This window comes from Onychomys torridus, chromosome 16, assembly GCF_903995425.1.
Source record: "Onychomys torridus chromosome 16, mOncTor1.1, whole genome shotgun sequence".
Lineage (NCBI taxonomy): Eukaryota > Metazoa > Chordata > Mammalia > Rodentia > Cricetidae > Onychomys > Onychomys torridus.
The window spans coordinates 50691947-50711337 of NC_050458.1; the positions used below are offsets into that span (position 1 = coordinate 50691947).

At 50.5% G+C, this 19391-nt stretch overlaps 1 protein-coding gene across 1 annotated transcript; it reads left to right on the forward strand.

The window, feature by feature from the left end:
• Positions 1-18639, forward strand: Gtse1 (G2 and S-phase expressed 1). The gene is made up of 11 exons (XM_036208984.1): positions 1-40; positions 1939-1996; positions 2104-2731; positions 4267-4422; positions 6146-6272; positions 7483-7860; positions 13300-13372; positions 16218-16454; positions 17271-17493; positions 17883-18098; positions 18556-18639. Exons 1-11 carry the CDS (start codon positions 16-18, stop codon positions 18637-18639), a joined length of 2205 nt encoding a protein of 734 aa, XP_036064877.1. The 5' UTR covers positions 1-15.
• Positions 18640-19391: the final 752 nt, after the last annotated feature.

Here is a 19391-nt window from a genome sequence, read left to right on the forward strand (position 1 = left end):
GCGAGAGAGGTGAAGATGGACGCTGTTAGTAAGCGGGAAGGTAGGTCCTTGCTGTTCCTGCGACTGTGGAGTTCAGGCATGCTGGGTGACTGTTGGTGGAGAGTATTTCTAGTCACCCCAAATAGATTAAAAGACTACAACAGACCAAAGAAATGAACAAGTCTGGCTTGGTAAGCTAATGGATTTAACTGGAGTTACTTACAAGGACATTAGCAACTTAACACCTTCACCGCCAAAGGAAAGGCCCCACCCCCACACCCCAGCAATTGCAAACCACTGACGTATTTTCAGAGGGACCTCCTGTGACTCTTGAGTCCGCGGGCCCTCCCCCAACTTCCAGAAGAGCAGTACTGGGCTCAGTCTTGTGAGAGTCTCCTGTGGGCAATCACAGTTGCTGTGATATCAAATTGGTAACAGCTTCCTCATGCACAGAGGCCAGAGCACCACAACCCTCCACCCTTTCCTCTGGCTTTTCCATTCTTTTCTCTTCTTCCTCCACCCTCCTTTATTTTTGTTTTTTTGAGACAGGATCTTACTTTGTAGTCTGGAACTCACTTTGTAGACCTGGTTGTCTTTGAACACACAGAGATCTACCTGCTTCTGCTTCATGAATGCCAGCAGATTCTTTCTTTGAAAAGAAATTCTTGCTGGGTGATGGTGGTGGTGCATGACTTAGGTGGGTCTTTGAGTTTGAGTCCAGCCAGGTCTACAGAGCAAGTTCCAGAACAGCCAGAGCTACAACAGAGAAACTCTGTCTGAAAAAAACCAAAACCAAAACCAAAACCAAAACAAAACTAAAAAAAAACCAAAACAACAAAAACAAAAAACAATGAAAAAAAAAGAGAATGAAAAAATTCTGTACATGTATTAATTTTTGGACGCAGGGGCTATGGTGCACATGCCCCTGTGGAGGGTCAGAAAACAGCTTGCAGGAAAGAGCTCTCCATTTGTCTTGTGGGTCCTAGGGCTTTGAACTCAAGTCATCAGACTTGGTGAACAGTAACTTTCCTTCCTGAGTCTTGGAGGGCTGGTGTAGGTTTACAACTATTTTCTTCCTTTTAGGGCTGAGCACTGAGCCTCCGTGTCCTGTCAGGCTATGTGTGTTCTTTACTTTGACCCCTAATGAGACTGCTTTGTACAGCAACTGATGCCCATGACAGGACATGTCCCTGACCAAGGCTGGCAGCACAGTAATCTAAGGGCATAAACATAAATGTTTAGAAGGCGACTTTCCAGCCATGTCTGTTCAGTAAAACCAACAGCAGTGGAGTTTGTTTGGAGCCTACGACCTCCCTCAGCCATAGGTGTGTGCTTTGAGTTACAGTACCACACATAGGTTCCCTGTAGTGGCGCAGACCTTAAATACAGTTGGGAAGTTGCTGGTCTGTTAGAGGGAGCTGATCAAATAAACATCTGGGCCGACCAAGGCTATGCTGGGAATATGGACTGGGTGGAGGACAGTGACCCGGGAAGGGATCCAAGGAGCAGTGGTGGTCCACAGGTGCTTACTGAGTCTCTATTGTGGGTTTGTCTCACCCTTGAACTCATCGTGGATGCTGGAGAGGTGTTTTGTAATTTAATTCCAGGGGAGCTGAAGTAGGTGGTCTTTAGAAAACATCCTGTACCCGAAGGGGACGTAGCCCTCTCGGAAACCCTTGGGACGATCTTGGATGTGTGTAGATTGTCACAAAAGCGAGGTTCTGTGCTTTCGGGTTGGATCAGCACACTCAGGATGGCTCCTGGAACTTGAGAGTGAAAATGGAGAATAAGGTGGACTTGAGTTCCCCATGAAACGGGATTCAGTTAAAGCAACCATGAATGACTTTTCTGAGGTGAAACCTTGTAGGTAGCAGCTGTGAAACCAACAGACACTGATAACGTTTTTCCTGCTCTATCCTAGCCCTAAAATAACAGTGGACTTTTCCCTCCACCCCCTAGACATTCTTCTTTTGGAAGATGAAAAATTTGACTTCGATCTTTCCTTGTCTTCTTCAAGGTAAACAAAAGAGTTTTCTTCCCTTCCCCGGGCAGACACATTCCTTAAAGCCCTTCATCTGGATGCCGGTGTAACTCCCCACTGATCATCCTTTTCTTTAAACACAGTGCAAATGAAGACGATGAAGTCTTTTTTGGGCCAGTTGGACATAAAGAAAGATGCATCGCTGCCAGCTTAGACTTCAGCGGCCAGGTTCCCGAGCAGACGCTTGCTGCAGCCCCTGGCAGCCCTTGTACCTGGAGCCCTCTCACTGGGGAGAAGTTTGTAGAGGTGTACAAAGAAGCCCACTTATTGGCCTTACAGATTGAAAGCCACAGCCGAAGAGAGGTGGCCCAGGCTGCCAAGCCCAAACAGCCTGTGAACCAGGGCGTGGAAAGATTTGTGCAGAACTCACAGTTAAAAATCAGCCTCTTTGAAAAAGAGCAGAAGAAGGAAAAAAGCCCCATGTCACTGAAAAGAGAGACATTCTGCCTGCCATCTTCAGGGGCGCAGCCTCTCTTGGGGGAGCCCCAGCTGCCGGCTTCTCCAGCCCTGCTCGGCTCCCCTGTCCCAGCTGGTCCTGTTCAGACCCAGAGTGACCAGGGTCTGTCCTGCTCCTCTCAGCCACTGCCAGGGGAGTCAAAGACCTCCCAACCTCCAAATCAGCCTGGGCCTCAGAGGAGGATCTCCAGCAAGCTACAGCCACCCCGATCTTTGCCTGTGAGAGGACGACATCCTCATCTGGCCACGGAGAAGGTAGATAGAGCGCATAGCAACAGCCTGGGGTACACGGGCTCCCTGCCTCTCCTTAGCCCATGCCCTGCTGTGGAAGCCTCATGGGAGGGCCTGCTGCTTAAGGATGGGAACACCCAGGAGTAGAGCCAGGATCTGGACAGTGACAGGGATAGTGATGGGAAGCTGCCCAGTGTAGGCCCCTTTGATGACGTCCCCCAAGTTGGGCTCTGGTTGTTCTCTGTGGCTGTGACTTAATTTCTTTCCAGGCATTGCATGAGTGGGCTGTCAGGGAGGTGGCAGTTGAGCAGCCGTGGAGAACTCAGGGTCCTAGCGGCTGGGTTGGGGTAGGCAGAAAGGCAGGCTGCAGAGCCAGCTGCCTCCAGGTTTGCCCGCTCTTGCTCAGGAGAGGGGGCTTCTGAGAAGAGACACGGGCTAAAGGTATGCTAGGGTGGCACCTGGCGTGATGTCCTGCGCCAGCTTCATTGTAAAGAGGGTGGTCGGAAGGTGAAGCCCTACACATCCCTTTTCCCCAACTGTAGGCCCTCTCCTGACTACATCTGCTCCCCGCAGAGGCCAGGATGCTCTGGGTGGGATCTGCTAGCAGCACATGTGGATGTGGAGCAGGACATGAGTGTGATTCATGCATGGTGGTAGGGCAGGGGTGTGGTCACAGCCCATGCAGGGTACCAGGCAGGGTTCATCAGCTAACACAGGTATTCCCAGCAGCATCATTCATGATGCCAACCCAGATGCCTATGAACCGATGAACAGATAAATAAAACAGGGGCACACCCAAATAACAGGATAGTTTTTTAGTAAAAGTTGCAGTGTCACTGAGTATGTCTTGAAGGCCATGGGTTTTATGCCTCATGAGAGCTAAAAGGAAAGCATTATTACTGTCACACTGTCACACGGAAGCTACTGCTTGTGCCTTCCTGACACCCTGGCTGCTTATGTGCACGTGGAGCAGCTCCCTGATGCCCTTGTCCCTGAATATGTCAGGGATTTGGTCTTTGACTTGCAGGCCAGAGAATGTGGCTTTCAGCACTCAGCCAGAAAGCCTCACTGCGGCTGAGCTGTTACTGTGGTAGAGGGTGACCACACAGTGAAGAAACCTTTCCACATAGCATGTAGAACATGTGCGACTGAGCCAGCCTCTTCACTGGGGCTGTTGTTTGTCTGTTTCCAAGACAGGGACTCACTGTGTAGCTCTGGCTCTTGTGGAATTCACTATGTAGACCAGGCTGGCCTTATTGAACTCAATGAAGATCACCTGCCTCAGCCTCAGGTGCTAGGATTAAAGGCATATGCCACCATACTGGACTCCCTCACTGACACTCTTAAGTGAGGGCCTGATAAGAGCAGCCTTAGAGATGTTTCTGCACACCACCTGCGCCCCTCTGACATGGCTTTAGTGGGGAAGCCAAGTCTGTCATTCTGTGTTGTTTCCCTCACGCTAGTGGAGGAGTTGGGAGTGGCAGGGTTTGGGAGAAATGGCGCCAGCTCTGGGCTTTATTAGACCATGGAGCCCTCACCTTTCCCATTACCATTTTCAGCTCAGAAAAGAGGTGCCGGCTGGTCTTCAGAGAATGCAACTGCTGAATGAAAAGGGATCCCAGAGTGATGTACTCCTGGACAAACCCAGCACTGCTCCAGATGCAGCCAGTAGAGGGAGCCGCCCAGGCAAGCGATCCCTCCCTGTTCCTAGCAAGGTGAGTGGCTGGGGCTGCAGGGCTGCCCACTTTTCCTGCATGGGAACAAGGTGCCAGTTTTGTGTATTTTGATTAGATGACGTTGGTGGGGTGATAGTTCATTTGATGAGTGCTTGCGTGGACATAAGTTAGATCCTAGGACTCGCATTTAAAAGCCTCGTGTGGTGGTGTGCACTTGTAATCTCAGCCCTGGGCAGACAGACAGTTGGATCGCTTGGGCTTGCTTGCTGGTCAGCCAGCCTAGCCTACTTGGTGAGTGCCAGGCCAGCGAGAGACCCAGAAAAAGGTGTCTGGGCCTGGCAGTGGTGCATGCCTTTAATCCTAGCACTTGGAGGCAGAAGCAGGTGGTTCTCTGCAGCTGATCTTCATAGTGGGTTCTAGGCCAACTAGGGCTACTCAGTGACACCCTGTATCCAAACTAAATAAAAGTGGAGTTGTCCTCCGGTCTTCCTGTGCATGTGTGCACACACACCAGTTAAGGAAAGTTGGAAACAATCCACAAGAGGTGGCTAGGTTGCAAAAAGAGAGGTCTGACAGTGTTCACTGTGAACTGGCCTTGTCACTTGGGCTGTGAGGGTTGATAAGAGTCTAGCACTTGGTTCCCAGTAACTGGTTTTCACTGATCCCTCATAGCCTTTAAGGGAGACTTGAGGTATTATGTTTTATAGTCTGAGCTCACATAGAGGTTGTCACCTTTCTGGTCTCTGAGCTACCTATTAGAAATCATGCCGAGCAGTGGTGGTGCACACCTCTAATCCCAGCACTCAGGAGGCAGAGCCAGGTGGATCTCTGTGAGTTTGAGGCCAGCCTGGTCTACAGAGTGAGATCCAGGACAGGCACCAAAACTACATGGAGAAACCCTGTCTCGAAAAACAAAACAAACAAACAAACAAACAAACAAAAAAATCATTTATTAGAGTTGCCAAAAGCTACGCCTACAGCAGCTGCTTTGGGGTCTAGGCTGAACCCCACAGTCTTGATGGCTGCTAGTTCTCCTGCTCATTCCTTAGCAGAGGTTTGACATCACGTTCTAGACACAGTCACCCTTCCAGGTCCATGGGCTCCTCCTCTGTGGATTCATCCAGTCAGATTGAAACTGTTCAAGGGAAGTTCCTCTGTACTGCACACACTGCTTTTCCTGGTCAGTGTTGTCTGAGAGAGTGCATGGCTTCCCCAGCCCTACATCAAAATTAGAGTCATCCTGAGGTGATTTAAAGTCTGGGTGGGTCTGTGTAGGTGCCAGGCAACTATCACACTATTACATTTGGAGGACCCTTGTAGGTTAGCATCCACAGGGTCCTCAAAGCTGTGCTCCTCGGAGACGGAGGGATAACTGTGCTACTTAACTCTTTTCTGTAAAGGTAATTGTTACTGAAGATTATATATATATATTTTTAAAGACTTTTAAATTTTATTTTATGTGCATGAGTGTTTTGCCTGAGTGTATGTTTATGTACCATGTGTGTTCCCAGGACCCAAAGAGGTCAGAAGAGGGGCTCAGATCCCCTGAAACTGGAGTGATAGATGGTTGTGATCCACCATGAGGGTGCTGAGAATGGAACCCAGGTCCTCTGCTACAGCAACAAGTGCTATTTCCTGCTGAGCCATCTCTCTAGTCTCTAAAGATTATTTTAAATCCTACCTTTGCAGAGTTAAGTGTGTGTATGGAGGTAACAAAATCCTTGCTGATTTTTTTTTTTTTTTTTTTCAACTTTTCTCTCAGTTGGGCCTGAAGAAGACCTTGTTAAAACCACCAGGCTGTACTGGCAGTCTCACAAGGAAATCCTCTGCCTCAGGGTCTGCTTCAAGCATCATGTCTGGTGCCTGTGTGTCTCCAGCAGGAAGCAAAGGTGAGCAGGTCAACTAGTCAGGTGAACCCTGGGGCACCATATGTACTGGCCTCCCAGAAGCCTGTGGAAGGCTCAGGGCTGAGGGCTAGGCAGGAAGAGACTCATTGTTCCTCTGCCCCTGAATACTTCCTTCAGTAAGGAGGTAATGGTTTTGATTGGAGGCACACAAACTCATAAATCCACATCATTGGACCACAGGTGCTAAGACAGGCCTGCCCAGCCTGGGTCATCCGGGGCATGTGCCCTTGGGTTCAGCCTGCCGAGACAAGGCTGCCATCTAGTGGTGAAGTGGTATAGGGGCCAGGGAATGCATGTGTCTCTGGAGTTTGCCTGTGGAGTCTGGCCATGTCCATTGTAGCCAGCATGGTGAGATGTGAGAACAGATGTGAGAAGTCTGAGCTCTAGAATCAGCCTGACCTAGAGTCCTGACTGCTACTCAGTGGTTAACAGAAGTCTTGTTTCCTTACCTTTAAATCAAGTGATATTATTGACCTTGCAAAGTTCCTCTGAATTTCTGGGCCCTTCTGTGGCCATGAGCCCATGATCAGGAAAGTACTTGCTGCTGTCCAGTTGTTGTGGGGTGGATCTTGCTCTACAGGACTTTGACCCCATGTGTTGTATATGGTAGAGTCATAGGGTCAGATTCTGGAAATTGTGGGAAGGGCCTTGGTTGGGCCAACACACAGTATGCACGTGGCTACAGCATTATTCCCTAAAGTTTCACTTTGAGCCTTCACTGTGTTAACTCACACAGTGGGTCCATTCCTAGTTGAGATGACACCCTTGCTATCCACATACCCTGCTCTGTTTCCAAACCTCCTAGTTCTAAGTTTTCCCACCTTGAGTTCCCGTCTACCGTGAGGGTGGGGCAGGACATGTGACTAGACTGTCAACGTTGTATGCTCAGGAAGGATTGAAGAAAGGAGAGCTTAACCTTGTGAATGGACACACATTTTAGTAACTGCTGAGCATTGGACAGCACTCAGCTCAGGTTAGGTGTCCTGCTGATCCTGACTTCGATGGTCACTTAATGGGCATCCCTGATGTTAGGTAGGTAGTCTAGAGGTGTCAAACCTTGTGTGTGTGTGTGTGTGTGTGTGTGTGTGTGTGTGTGTGTGTGCGCGTGCGCGCGCGCGCGCGCGCGTGGTGTGTTAAAGTGTCTGGAAACAGTGTGGCTTGAGTGAGCAGCCTCGATTATCTCCTTTTGCAGCGAAGTCCAGCGATCTTTCAAACATTCCCGCTAGCAGCTCTCGGCCTCTGCCCAACACCAGCAAACCGGGCAAAATAGGCCCCGCCACTCTGCACCAGGCTCCGCCAACAGCCCCTGCCAGGGGATCTTTCAGACAAGCCAGAAGGGCTAATGCTGCCCAGACAATGGCAGAGCAGCCCAAGGCCTCCTTCCTGAATCCTGTCAGCCAAACACCCCAGACTCCAGAACAGAGAGGACCGAGACTGGACCCTGACACCCTGGCATCGTCTCAGTTGAATAAAACTGGCAGTGTAAAACGGCGGGACTCGAATCTGAACCGCAAGCCAGAGGCTGCATCTACCCCTCCAAACCCATTTAAAGTCCCCCAGTTTTCTGTTGGTAAGTCCTAGATACGTTTGGTGGTTTTTAAGATTTGGGGAGGTAACCAGTGTAGCTGGCGCTGTTTTCACTGAGCTCTGACATTCTGTCTAAGGCGTACTGTCCTGCCCACTTGGTGTGTCCATTCTTCTTGTGGTGAGCCACAGCTGCGCACTTGGTGTGTCCATTCTTCTTGTGGTGAGCCACAGCTGCCCACTTGGTGTGTCCATTCTTCTTGTGGTGAGCCACAGCTGCCTACTTGGTGTGTCCATCTTCTTGAGGGTCGACATCACTCCTGGGCTGCTTCTTGCTCCCTGTTGTCTTCAGTGTCATTACGTCTGGAGCTGTGGCTTTTAATTTGTCGCCTGGGTGGATTAGAGCTTTGTGGGTCTGTTGGGATGGTATTGGTGGTTCTGCATCTGTGGGTCTTTGATTTTAACCATCTGGGTTGTGTTTTCCTTAAGGGGCTGAGCTTGGTAACCAGTGAATGTGCAGACTAGCCTGCTCCATGCTGGCCTTTTTAACCTCTGACTGATGGTCTAGAAGGGTGTTGTCTGGAATGGTCTAGCCCCATCACTGGTGTAGGGTTTGCCCAGGTAGCTCTCTTCTAAGCATCCTGTTAGTTTTTTCCATCCACTCAAGATGAGTGGAATGGGCTCTTTCCCAGCCCTGTTCCCCACTAGTTGCTTGTGATTTTTTTTTAACTCTTTGCTTTTTGGGGGGCCTGCCACTCAGCACCCCAATAAAGACACACACAGAGAGACTTATTCATTCTTATGATTGCCTAGCCTTAGCTTGACTTATTTCTAGCCAGCTTTTCTTAACTTAAATTATTCCATCTTACAAAAAACAAAACAAAACAAAACCCAAAAAACCATCTACCTTTTGCCTCAGTGCTTTTACCTTTCTCTATTTCTGTATATCTTTTCTTTCCTTCTTACTCTGTGTCTGGCTGTGTGGCTGAGTAGCCGTCCCCCGGAATTCTCTTCTCCTTTTTCCTCACTCCTCCTCCACCCTCGTTCTCCCTCTATCTCTCCTCTCTGCCTGCCAGTCCCTCCCATCCTTTCTCCTGCCTCGCTATCGGCCGGTCAGTTCTTTATTAGACCATCAGGTGTATTAGAGAGGCACAGTAACACAGCTTCACAGAGCTAAACAAATGCAACATAAAAGAATGCAACACATCTTTGCATCATTAAAACAAATGTTCCGCAGCATAAACAAATGTAACACACCTTCAACTAATATTCCAGAACAGTTGCTCCTCTTGACCTCAGGCTTCTCACACTGCATGGTATGCTACTGCCAGGTTGCTGCCTATTGAGGAGATTCTACAGAGTTTTCCAGAGTTCTTTGTCTTCGTGTGACTTTTCTCCAGTTCTCTGGCTCTCACGTTCTCCTCCCTTAGTCGTCCCAACTCAAGCCATTGTCTGCTCCAGCCACTGAGAGTGTCCTGCCCTGTTTTGTCTAGACCAGCTTCTGTTACATAATGAGTTCTGGGCCTCCCATGACTACACAGTGAGACAGTATTAAACAAAGTGGCCAGGTGATGGTGGTGCACGCCTTTAATTCCAGCACTCTCGAGGCAGAAGCAGGCTGGTCTCTGGGAGTTCAAGGTCAGCCAGGACTACACAAAGAAACTCTGTCTTGAAAAACCAAAACAAACAAACAAACAAAACCCCAAAATGTTCTGTATTGCCTTTCCCATTAAAGCACATCTTAAAGTTTGAGCTGTAGCTCAGTGACAGACTCCTTGCCTAATTTTTGAAGCCCTGGATTCAATCCCTACCTCCACACACAAATATAAACAGAAATCTCTTCATCAAAAGAATTTTGAAAAAATTTTATTACCTATGGGTGTTCGTCGACCATGACACACCTGGAGCTCAGAGTAAAACAAACAAACAGACAAACAGATAGAAAGAGAGAATCAGCAACAGAAGGAAAGCATTGGGAAGGGTTGTCCCTGGTGGGGTGGGTGGAGCCTTTCAGTCTCCAGAGAGCAAAGGAAGCCCTGAGCACGGAGCAGTAAGGTTTGACAGGTGGTCAGCGTGGGAGTCTTTCTCCTTGCTTGGCCTATGGAGGTCAGGCAGTGGCTCCACCAGAACCTGTTATCAGATGGGGCGCTTGCAGACGCTCTGTTGGCTTGTAGCTGGCTGGTCTCGGCCCCCCATTTGTCATTTACATTTACTAATGGAAAGTTCAGCAGAAATGGGGGAGGCAGAGAAGGTGGAGCTCTGAATTCAGGGCTAGCCTGGTCTATATAGGAAGTTCCTCAAAAACAAAACAGAAACAAAAAACACAGAAGGAAGAGGAGGAGGAAGGAGAAGAAACAGGAGAAGGAAAGTGAAAAAAGTCAGACGTAGTGGCTTCTGCCTGTGATCCCAGTGTGGAGGCTCAGGCGGGAGATGACAAGTTTAGGCTAGCATGGGCTACAGAGTGAGACCCTGTCTCCAAACAAAACAAACCCAGAATGTGGCCTTCTGCTCAGTATCTTTATGTGTGGGATTGTTTGTCTAAGTGTAAATGTGTATACCTTGTGTGCAGCATGCCTTGTGTAGAGTCCAGAAGAGGAGTTTTAGACCCCCAGGAAGTAGAATTATAGACAACAGCGAGCTGCCATGTGGGTGCTGGGAATCAAACCTGGGTCCTCTGGAAGAGCAGCTAGTGCTTTTAACTGCTGAGCCATCTCTGCAGCTCAAGTTTACATTTAATAGAAGACTTGGCTCCTATCAAGGAAGTGTCCTTTCAGATCTTCAGTGCAGTGGAACAAGACAGTCTGCTGACATAGTCAATGAGTGCTTAGGTGTGGTTGTTGAATGAGGATGGCTGCCATAGGCACATCTATTTGAATACTTGGTTCCCAGTTGGTAGAACTGTTTGGGAAGGATTAGGGAGTGTGGCCTTATTGGAAGAGGTGTCACTGGAGGGTGAGCTTTGAGGTTTCAGAAACCCATTCCATTCCCAGTTAGCTCTCTCTCTGCCTTAATTTCATGGTTCAGATATAATCTCTCAGCTACTGCTCCAGCACCATGCTTGACTTCCTGCTGCAATGCTTCCCGCCATGATGGCCATGGACTCTTTGAAACAGGAAGCTCCCAGTAAGTGCTTTTCTCTAAGTCGCCTTGGTCAAGGAGCTTCACAGCAGGAGAAGAACATTGGAGACACTTCTGTTGCTATGATAAACACCAGGGCCGAGCCGGGTTATTTGGTTGACACTCCCACATCCCAGTCCATCACTGAGGGAAGTCAGAGCAGGAACTCAGGCAAAGACCACAGAGGAGTGTTCCTTTCAGGCCTGTCTGCCCAAGGATGGTACCACTTACAGTGCTGGGCCCTTTACAACATCCATTAGCAATGGAGAAAATGCCCCATAGAGCAGTCTGATGGAAGCTATTCCTCAGTTGAGCTTCCCTCTCCCACATGAGTCAAGTTGACAACAAAGATTAACAATCACAGATGGCATGGTCCTTTTGGCCAGAATAATTGCTCCAAACAACAATGCTGAGCTGAGATCAGAAGCCCAATAAGGAGCAGCCACTAGATAACCCAAAGAGAACATTCCAGGCAGAGGGAAAAGATGTTGTCAAGTCCTGTGGCAGAAAGGCCTTGAGTTCCTAGAGGAGAGGGAAGACAGAGTTGTAACAATGCAGCTGGAATAGATCCTACTACAAGCCTAAACTGGTTTTATTTAAGGAAGAAAGGTTTATTTCTTTCCCATATCAAAGGCTAAGTAGAGGACATGTGGCCCTGCTGTGTGCAGCTGTTAGGAGGAGTGAGGCGACTGGCTGAGGTCCGTGACAGAAGGGTGCAGAAGGATCAGAAGTACAGTCAGTGGTAGTGGTCTCGAGCCTTGGGGTTACTGTTGTTGTGATGAGACACTGTGGCCAAAAGCAAGTTGGGGGGAGGGGTGTTATTTCTGCTCACAAGTCCATATAACAGGTCATCAAAGGCAGTGAAGGCAGGAACTCAAGTAGGGCAGGAACTTGATGCTAGGTGCTGATGTAGAGGCCATGGAGGGGTGCTGTTTTCTGGCTTGTTCCTTATGCTTTACTCAGCCTGCTTTCTTTTTTTCGAGACAGGGTTTCTCTGTGTAGTTTTGGCGCCTTTCCTGGATCTCACTCTGTAGACCAGGCTGGCCTCGAACTCACAGAGATCCACCTGCCTCTGCCTCCCGAGCACTGGGATTAAAGGCGTCCGGATTCTTTTTTTTTTTAGCCTTCTTTCCTATAGAACCCAGGACCACCAGCCGAGGGATGGCACCACCCACGATGGGCTGTGCATTACAGGCGTTTTCTCAATTGAAGCTCCCTCCTCTCAGACGACTCTAGCTTATGTCAAGTTGACACACAACTACACAGAGCCCAGGGGAATAAGGCAGAAACTCTCATGACATCAGAAGCTTTTGCAAATGAAATAGCAGCAGAGAAAGCAGTGTGTGACTTAGAAGGGGAAGCCCAAAGCTTCCAGACCAACTGGGACCATGGTGGCAGGGGACGTCTGCATTCTCCCTAGGATTGCACCCCTCATTGTGAAATTTTCCTGAGTCCCCTTGCCAGGAGTAGTTTTAAACAGGGTGGGAGGTGGAGCAGGCACAGGCAGCTCTTTGCTGTGGATTTGAAGCGTGGGGGCCAGGGGCAGGACTGGAGGAGGAGTGAGGTGAGAGAATTAGAGTGGTTCATGACAGAGGGGTGCTGCTGAGCTGCTGGGGTACAGAGGAGGGCAGTACTGTAGTCATTGGTGGTGGCCTGCTAAGATGGTCCCCTTTTGTGGCTAGGGCCAAGGATTCTGGTGATGGCTTCTTTGTCCATAGCTTCTAAGACAGCCAGGTAACACATGGAGGTCCTGCTCCTGAGACTTTGGTGTCCCAGACTGACTCTCAGGATCATGAGAGGCAAGTTTGTGTTTCATCTAGAATCATGGTAGCGGGACCATGGTGTGACAGGCCATCTGGATTATGCTGGACTTTGCTTAGTTTCTGATGAGCCCACACTGAATTCTGACTGATAAGTGTCAAATACCAGCTGAGGCATCCATTTGGAGACACTTGTCACTTGTAGAAGGTGTACGTGATGTGTCTCTGAGCCAGGGATGCCACAGCTCAGGGACATGAAGGTACATTGGCTTTACTGGCTTGCCTGGGACTCCATCCACACGACATCCTCATGCCTGGGAGTTCAGGGAGCAGCCTGACAGTCACAGGAGGCTGGGAACTCAGGCCCAGGCCAGCTGGGGAAAGGGACTGGTGTAATGGTCCAGAGGGTTCTCAGCATCAGACCCAACCCATGCCTCAGTTGGGGTCTTAAGAGGATTTCCTTGTGTGTCTTCTCTGACCTTCTGTCTGTACTTTACATGGACAGTTGGGAAAATGGGGGCATCTAAAGGAGAGTGCCCAGGTGGTAAGGGCACATGCCAGCCTTTCCACATGGCTCTCTTCTGACCAGCTTTCTCTCTTGTTCTTAGGCGAGTCAGCTGATGGTGTGACCCCGAAGTTCTCGAGGACACATCAGCTGCAGTCCTGGACACCAGCTAGCAGGTAACCGACAGCAGTTTGCCTCCTTCCTTACTTTTGAGACCACTGGTGTGTCTGCAGGCTCCTGCCGCCTGGGCTGCAGGTCCAGCTTCCGAGCAGAAGGCTTTCTGTCACACTCACTGTGTGCATGATGCCGAAAATCGCAGCTGGGTGCAGACCAGGCTGGATCACAGAAACCCCTTTAGTGCTGCTTTAGGTTTACCTCTGCCCAGACTCCCCAAGGCTTCTCACTGAGTGGGTCAGGGATGGTGTGGGGCAAAGGGGCAGAGTCCAGCATCCATGTATCTCCAGAGACCCCAAGTCACAGTTAGGGACCATGGGATGGTGCAGTTGCTCAGACCTGGGTTCCAGTCCAGGTCTGACTGAGTCTATAAATACCTGGAATATGTTTCCTCATCTCTAGACGAATTTCTAAATGGTCTTATTAAATAAAAAAACATGGAGCCAAATATAGGGGTGAAAGCCTTAGAGATCAGGGAAATAGTGAGAGCCACTAACCAACCTTACCTCTCCAGCTCTGCAGCTCCCAAAAGTGAGCTACTTCCTGTCTACCTATGCCTTTATTGCCTTGCTGTTCTGCCTTCCCATTGGCTCTTAGCCCAGCTACCTCACTTCCTTGTCACTGCCTGTCTATATAGACCTCCAGGTCTCTATGGTTGGTTCTGGGATTAAAGGCCTGTGGCACCACGCTTGGCTCTGTTCCCTAGTATGGCCTTGAACACACTGAGACCCTGCCTGCGAAGTGATTGGATTAAGGGCGTGCACTATCACTGCCTGACTTTTGTGTTAATGGCTTGCTATTTTCTCTGATCTCCAGGCATTATTTATTTTTTGGTTTTTCGAGACAGGGTTTCTCTGTAGCTTTGCGCCTTTCCTGGAACTCGCTTTGTAGACCAGGCTGGCCTTGAACTCACAGAGATCTGCCTGGCTCTGTCTCCCGAGTGCTGGGATTAAAGGCGTGCACCACCACCACCCGGCAAACTTTATTTATTAACATACAAATAAAATATCACCACACATATCTGTCCCTTGAGTGCTCTCTGGCCCAACAGGGCAGTTACAAGAAACACTGAGAAGAAGTCCACTCACATGCAGGTTCCTGAGGACCTACAGGAACTCCTAAAATGGCACCCCTGACCCCCTACTACCCCTTTTGTTATATCCTTTACCACCCATAACCACTGGTTATGACATGGTCCAGCTGATGGCAGCAGCCAGTCTTGGGCAACTTGAAACTTTCACATCCTCAGGGTGACCGTGGAAGGACACTTCAGGGGCTGGGGGTTGCTATAACCATGCCCAGGTGCCTTCCTCCCATGCAGTGTAAAAAAACCAACTCTAGTGCTGGGTAGCCACTTCCCACCTCTCCTGCCTCCATGGCTCAGCTACCTAGAAAAAGAAAAATTGTGGGCATTTCGGTCTTCTCTGGAGCTGGTGGCAGAGCTAGCATGTCTACAGTAGCCAAAAGCGTAGGGCAGTGGGCTTGGCCACAGGTGGGAGCTTGATCTGAGAGCACCCCTCATGCCTGGATGTGCTCTGTGTAGGGAGCCCGTCTTTCAGCTCATGCTATTCAAAGTTTGTTTCCAGACTCTTTGAAGAACACAGGTGGTGTCTTTGACGGCTGGTAGAATTGGTGGGCAGCTCCCTAGGCCTGCCGGGGCTCTATGTTAGTAGTATGTCCTAGGCCTGCCGGGGCTTTATGTTAGTAGTATGCCCTAGAGCTGCTTAAGCACAATGTCTTAAACTCTGGGGCTCTTGTAACAAGTATACCAACACCTGGTTTTTGTTTAGTTATGAATCGGGGGGGGGGGGCGTGGAGTGGGGTGTCTCCCTGTGTCTGTTGGGTTAACCTCACACCCAATCTTCCTGCCTCCTTCCCCGATGTTATTATTGGCTTGTGCCGCCATGCTGGGCATCTTGGGATCTAAATGAGTATGTGACAGTTCTGAAGCCTGGACCTCCAGATCAGGGCATCTGCAGATGGAGTGTCTGTGGTCCATTGCTTGGCTCATCATGTCTTCACATGGAAGGACAAGCATGGCATCCTGGCCTTCTTTAAAATGGCATTAATCCTATTGATTGGGGCTCGGCCTTCTGACCTAATCACCTCCCAGAGGACCTGTCGCCTATGCCATCAACCTGGTGGGCTGGACTCTCAACATGAATTTGGGGGATGCAAACATTTAGCTGGTAACAATTGACATGACTCAGTCTCTAGTTTAAGAACAACAACAGCCCTGTGGTGGTGCACGCCTTTAATCCCAGCACTCAGAAGGCAGAGCCAGGCGGATCTCTGTGAGTTCAAGGCCAGCCTGGTGTACAGAGTGAGTTCCAGGACAGGCTCCAAAGCTACACAGAGAAACCCTGTCTTGGTGGGGGGGGGGGGGGAGAAGAACAACAACAAAGTAACATTTGGGACAGATGGTGGTTAAGGCATGGGAACTGCCAGGAATCACTCAGTTCTCTGACTTGGTTCTTACCTTTGACTGGAGGATGTTAAGCCTAGGTATGACTGACCAAGTGTGGGAAACCACCATCAGGTCACCTCTTAGCCAGAGTTTGATGGAAGCCCAGATGTCTTTGTAGAGAAAAATCTGCTGGCATGAGTATCTCTTTAAGTCCCTCTGACTCTTCCATAGATGGTACTATGAACACAGCCATATTCAAGGATGTTCTGGTTTCCTGAGGCTTGCAGAGGAACCTGGAACTCATCCAAGGTCTCACGGGGGCTGCTAGCACCTCGAGTCCTGCCCATGCTGGAGTCCCTTCTCAAGAAGAGCCCACTCAGGCTCCCTGGCTACACATTCAACCTCGGTGTCTGTGTTCAAGATTTCCATGTCTTCTCCAGGGTCCTCAGCAGCACTCCTGTGCGACGTTCATCGGGGCCCACTTCACAAGGGCTGCCCAGCAGTATGAGGACTCCTGTGAGCACAAGGCGGATGTCAGCATTGCCCACACCTGCCAGTCGGCGCCTCTCTGGCCTTCCATTAATGACACCTCAGTCCATGCCCAGGGCTCTGGCATCCCCACTGTGTGTGCCTGCCCGGCGGCTTTCTTCTGAGCCCAGGAGAAGATCTACAGTCAGGTAAAGAGACGGGTTCGTGAGCTTTTGCCCCTAGGTCCCCAGACCTCAAGGTCCCCTGTGCTGGGACGGTGCAGGAAGCAGTTAGGAGAACTAGGAAAAGCAGCTCTGTGAGGCTCAAGGCTCAGTGTGTGTGTGTGTGTGTGTGTGTGTGTGTGTGTGTGTGTGTGTGTGTGTGTGTGTGCGTTTTAAGTATAATCCAGAAAGCGCTCTCCTCAGGTTGTTGTGAAGCCCATAAACTATGACAGAGAAGGTGTTCTGTTCTGGTTTGTGGATATTGCTGCTCTTCCGTGTCCACGGTTCATTCAGATGCTCAGGGGCATGCTAGGTGCAGAGAGGTCTGGGCTAGAGGGGAGCACGGCGGCATCGTACCAGATGTACCCGTTAGTGCGAGGCATGCTGTAGTGTGAAAGGCATGCGAGACTAGGGGCCCAACCTGGTCAGTGTGCAGGATCAGGCCTCCGAAGGGAGCCGTGGGGTGAGGTACTCAGGCAGGCAGGCACTTGGCTCACTTGGGCCTGGAGGGCTAGCCACAGCCTGTGGGCAGAGGTGGAGTCCCACCTATGTAATTTAGTAGCTCTAAAGGAAGGGGCTGACGTGGACACAAGGTGAGCTAGATGCTTAGAACTGGAGAAGTACAAGGAGCCTTGGAAATCTTTGGTCCTCTCGCACAGAGACCGGGGTCTGACTGTTGAGTTCTCCTCAGGGTTAGGCCACTGGCCCCAGGGCCAGGTGCTGCTTCAGACTGCTGCTGTCAGGCCACGGCTGGTGAAAGGTGTTTTAGAAAGATCTTACAAGTCTCTCCCCCTCCCCCGCCAGAGCGGAGCCAACCCAGGAGAAGCCGACCCAGGAGAGCAGCGGCAGTGCCAGTGGTGGGCAGGGCCAAGGCCTGTCCGCAGATGAGAGCCCTTCCCCTCCGTCCTCCGTGCCTCACGCACTTGACTTTTCTCCAGAGAAGAGTGACTTTCCCCCTCCCCAAGGCTCCAGCACAGGGGCAGCTCAGGGCGAAGCAGAGCCTCATGAAGACAGGGCCCCCAGCGAGGTACATGGAGGTGGTTGCAGTTACATGCCTCTGAGGTGCACGGAGAGTCATGGACGGGGACTCATGGTTCCCTTCCTCCTTCACCCTGTGGCTGGGCCTATGGTTCCAGGAGACTCAGAGCAGGGCTCAGGACTAGGGATTAAAGAAATGTTTGACTGAGGAGTTGGTTGGGGGTCAGAGGGCAGCAATGGGAGCAGGCTGAAGCTCCCTCCTAGCTGTGGGTAGGGGTGCACTGCCCAGAGGGAACTTACCCCCACTCAGGGCCTACTCCAGCCTTTCCCTGGGCTCCAGGCTGTGAGTCCCAGGTCACAAGCAAAGCCTGGCTTCCCAGGGTGGTTGCTGGGCACCAGCGTGGTACTGGACTTTCCCTCTCTCCGTGCCCTGCCTAGGGTCTTCTCCTGGACATCAAGCTGGACCAGCTCACCATCACTCCTGAAGCAGGGGGCAAAGACCTGGAGGAGCGCCCTCTCATTGACTTCAGCAACACCCCCGAGTCTAACATGGCTTTGGGACCCAGCAGCTGGCCCCTGATCGACCTTGTAATGAATACTCCAGACATGGACAGAAATGGTGTGGGGAAACCTCCAAAGGCTAAGCTTGGGCAGGTGAGAAGCGGCAGGGGATTCATGCCGACTTCAGCCCAGGGTGCTGTCAGACCTGGGTCCTGCACGGTGCCCTTGGGGCTCACAGGCTTTGTGTCTCACACTCACGCTGGGCAGGCTTGGCTTCTCTACAGTCACCCATTGCCATCGGGCGGCTTGCTAGACCAGGAGCAGTCACGTCCCCGATACCACACGTCCCGGACACCACACGTCCCCGCCCGCTCCGCCAGGGAGTCACAGGGGGCTTGGGTTTGAGGGTTCTTCTAAGAGTCTTTGACGTGGTGCTGAGTCTCCTTGGCCTCTCTGCTGTGCCGAGTTGTTTTGCTGTCCCTGGGCTCCAGGTGGGATTGATTGGCTCAGCCACTGCAGCTGCTGGTGTCTGTGCCACGGCCGCCCACATGGCTGTGTTCACCTTGATGTTCACCTTGGTGTTCACCTTGATGTCTCTGTCCTCTTCCAGCTGATCGACCTGGGCTCCCCGCTGATCCAGCTGAGCCCTGACGCTGACAAAGAAAATGTGGACTCACCCCTTCTCAAGTTCTGAGCGGAGCCCAACCCTCTGCCCTTTAGTCTGTTTACTTCTGCTGTGGCTTTAGACTCCGAGAAGCATATTTGGGAAGGAATTGTATTTGATTGCTGGGGAGCCTATTTATTATACTGCTGGTGTCTGGAGCGGTGCCCAGGTGGGGTCCCCACCTCTGTGGCCGCCCTGCTCCTTGCCTTTTCTCTGGACTTGAACATGGCTCTAAAAACTTTGTTTTGATTCTTTTGTATGTAAAATAGTCTGTAAACTTAAATTTGTTTGAAAGGTTAAATAGTCTAGATTTAAATTATAAAGTAAAATGTATTAAAGTACGCTTGATTTTCGCATTTGATACTTGGATGTGGGGAGCTGTTTTCATCTCTCCAGACACCATGGGGGACTTTCATTATCCAACCTTGATTTTATAAAATGTAGTGTAATAAAACTAGTATAAATATCAGTCTGTGGCCCACCCCAGGTACACCGGCCTGTCATCTTGCATTGTTAATACAGTGGACTAATTCTGATGCAGTGGTCTAAGGACCACACCTTTCACAGGCTGCACTGGACTGCTAGAGTACAGAGAATAAAGGGAGCTGGGCTGTGAAGGAGGGGCCGCTCCATGATAGTCAGGGGCTGAGCTGCAGCTCTCTTCCCTGGGGCACCTCTGAGGACACACCAACCAGACGATGCTGGACACTGGGAAGAAGGTCACCACTGGAGAGCCAGTCCCTTGCTTGAAGCCTCACTTGCCAAAGACTAGCTGCCTGGAA

What these genes read in the sequence shown, in the direction of transcription:
- Gtse1 (XM_036208984.1), top strand. Translation starts at nt 16, where the DNA reads ATGGACGCTGTTAGTAAGCGGGAAG. An exon ending in CTTTCCTTGTCTTCTTCAAG is followed by an intron (nt 1,997 to 2,103) that starts GTAAACAAAAGA and finishes CTTTAAACACAG; the next exon opens with TGCAAATGAAGACGATGAAG. An exon ending in AAGACAGGGCCCCCAGCGAG is followed by an intron (nt 17,494 to 17,882) that starts GTACATGGAGGT and finishes TGCCCTGCCTAG; the next exon opens with GGTCTTCTCCTGGACATCAA.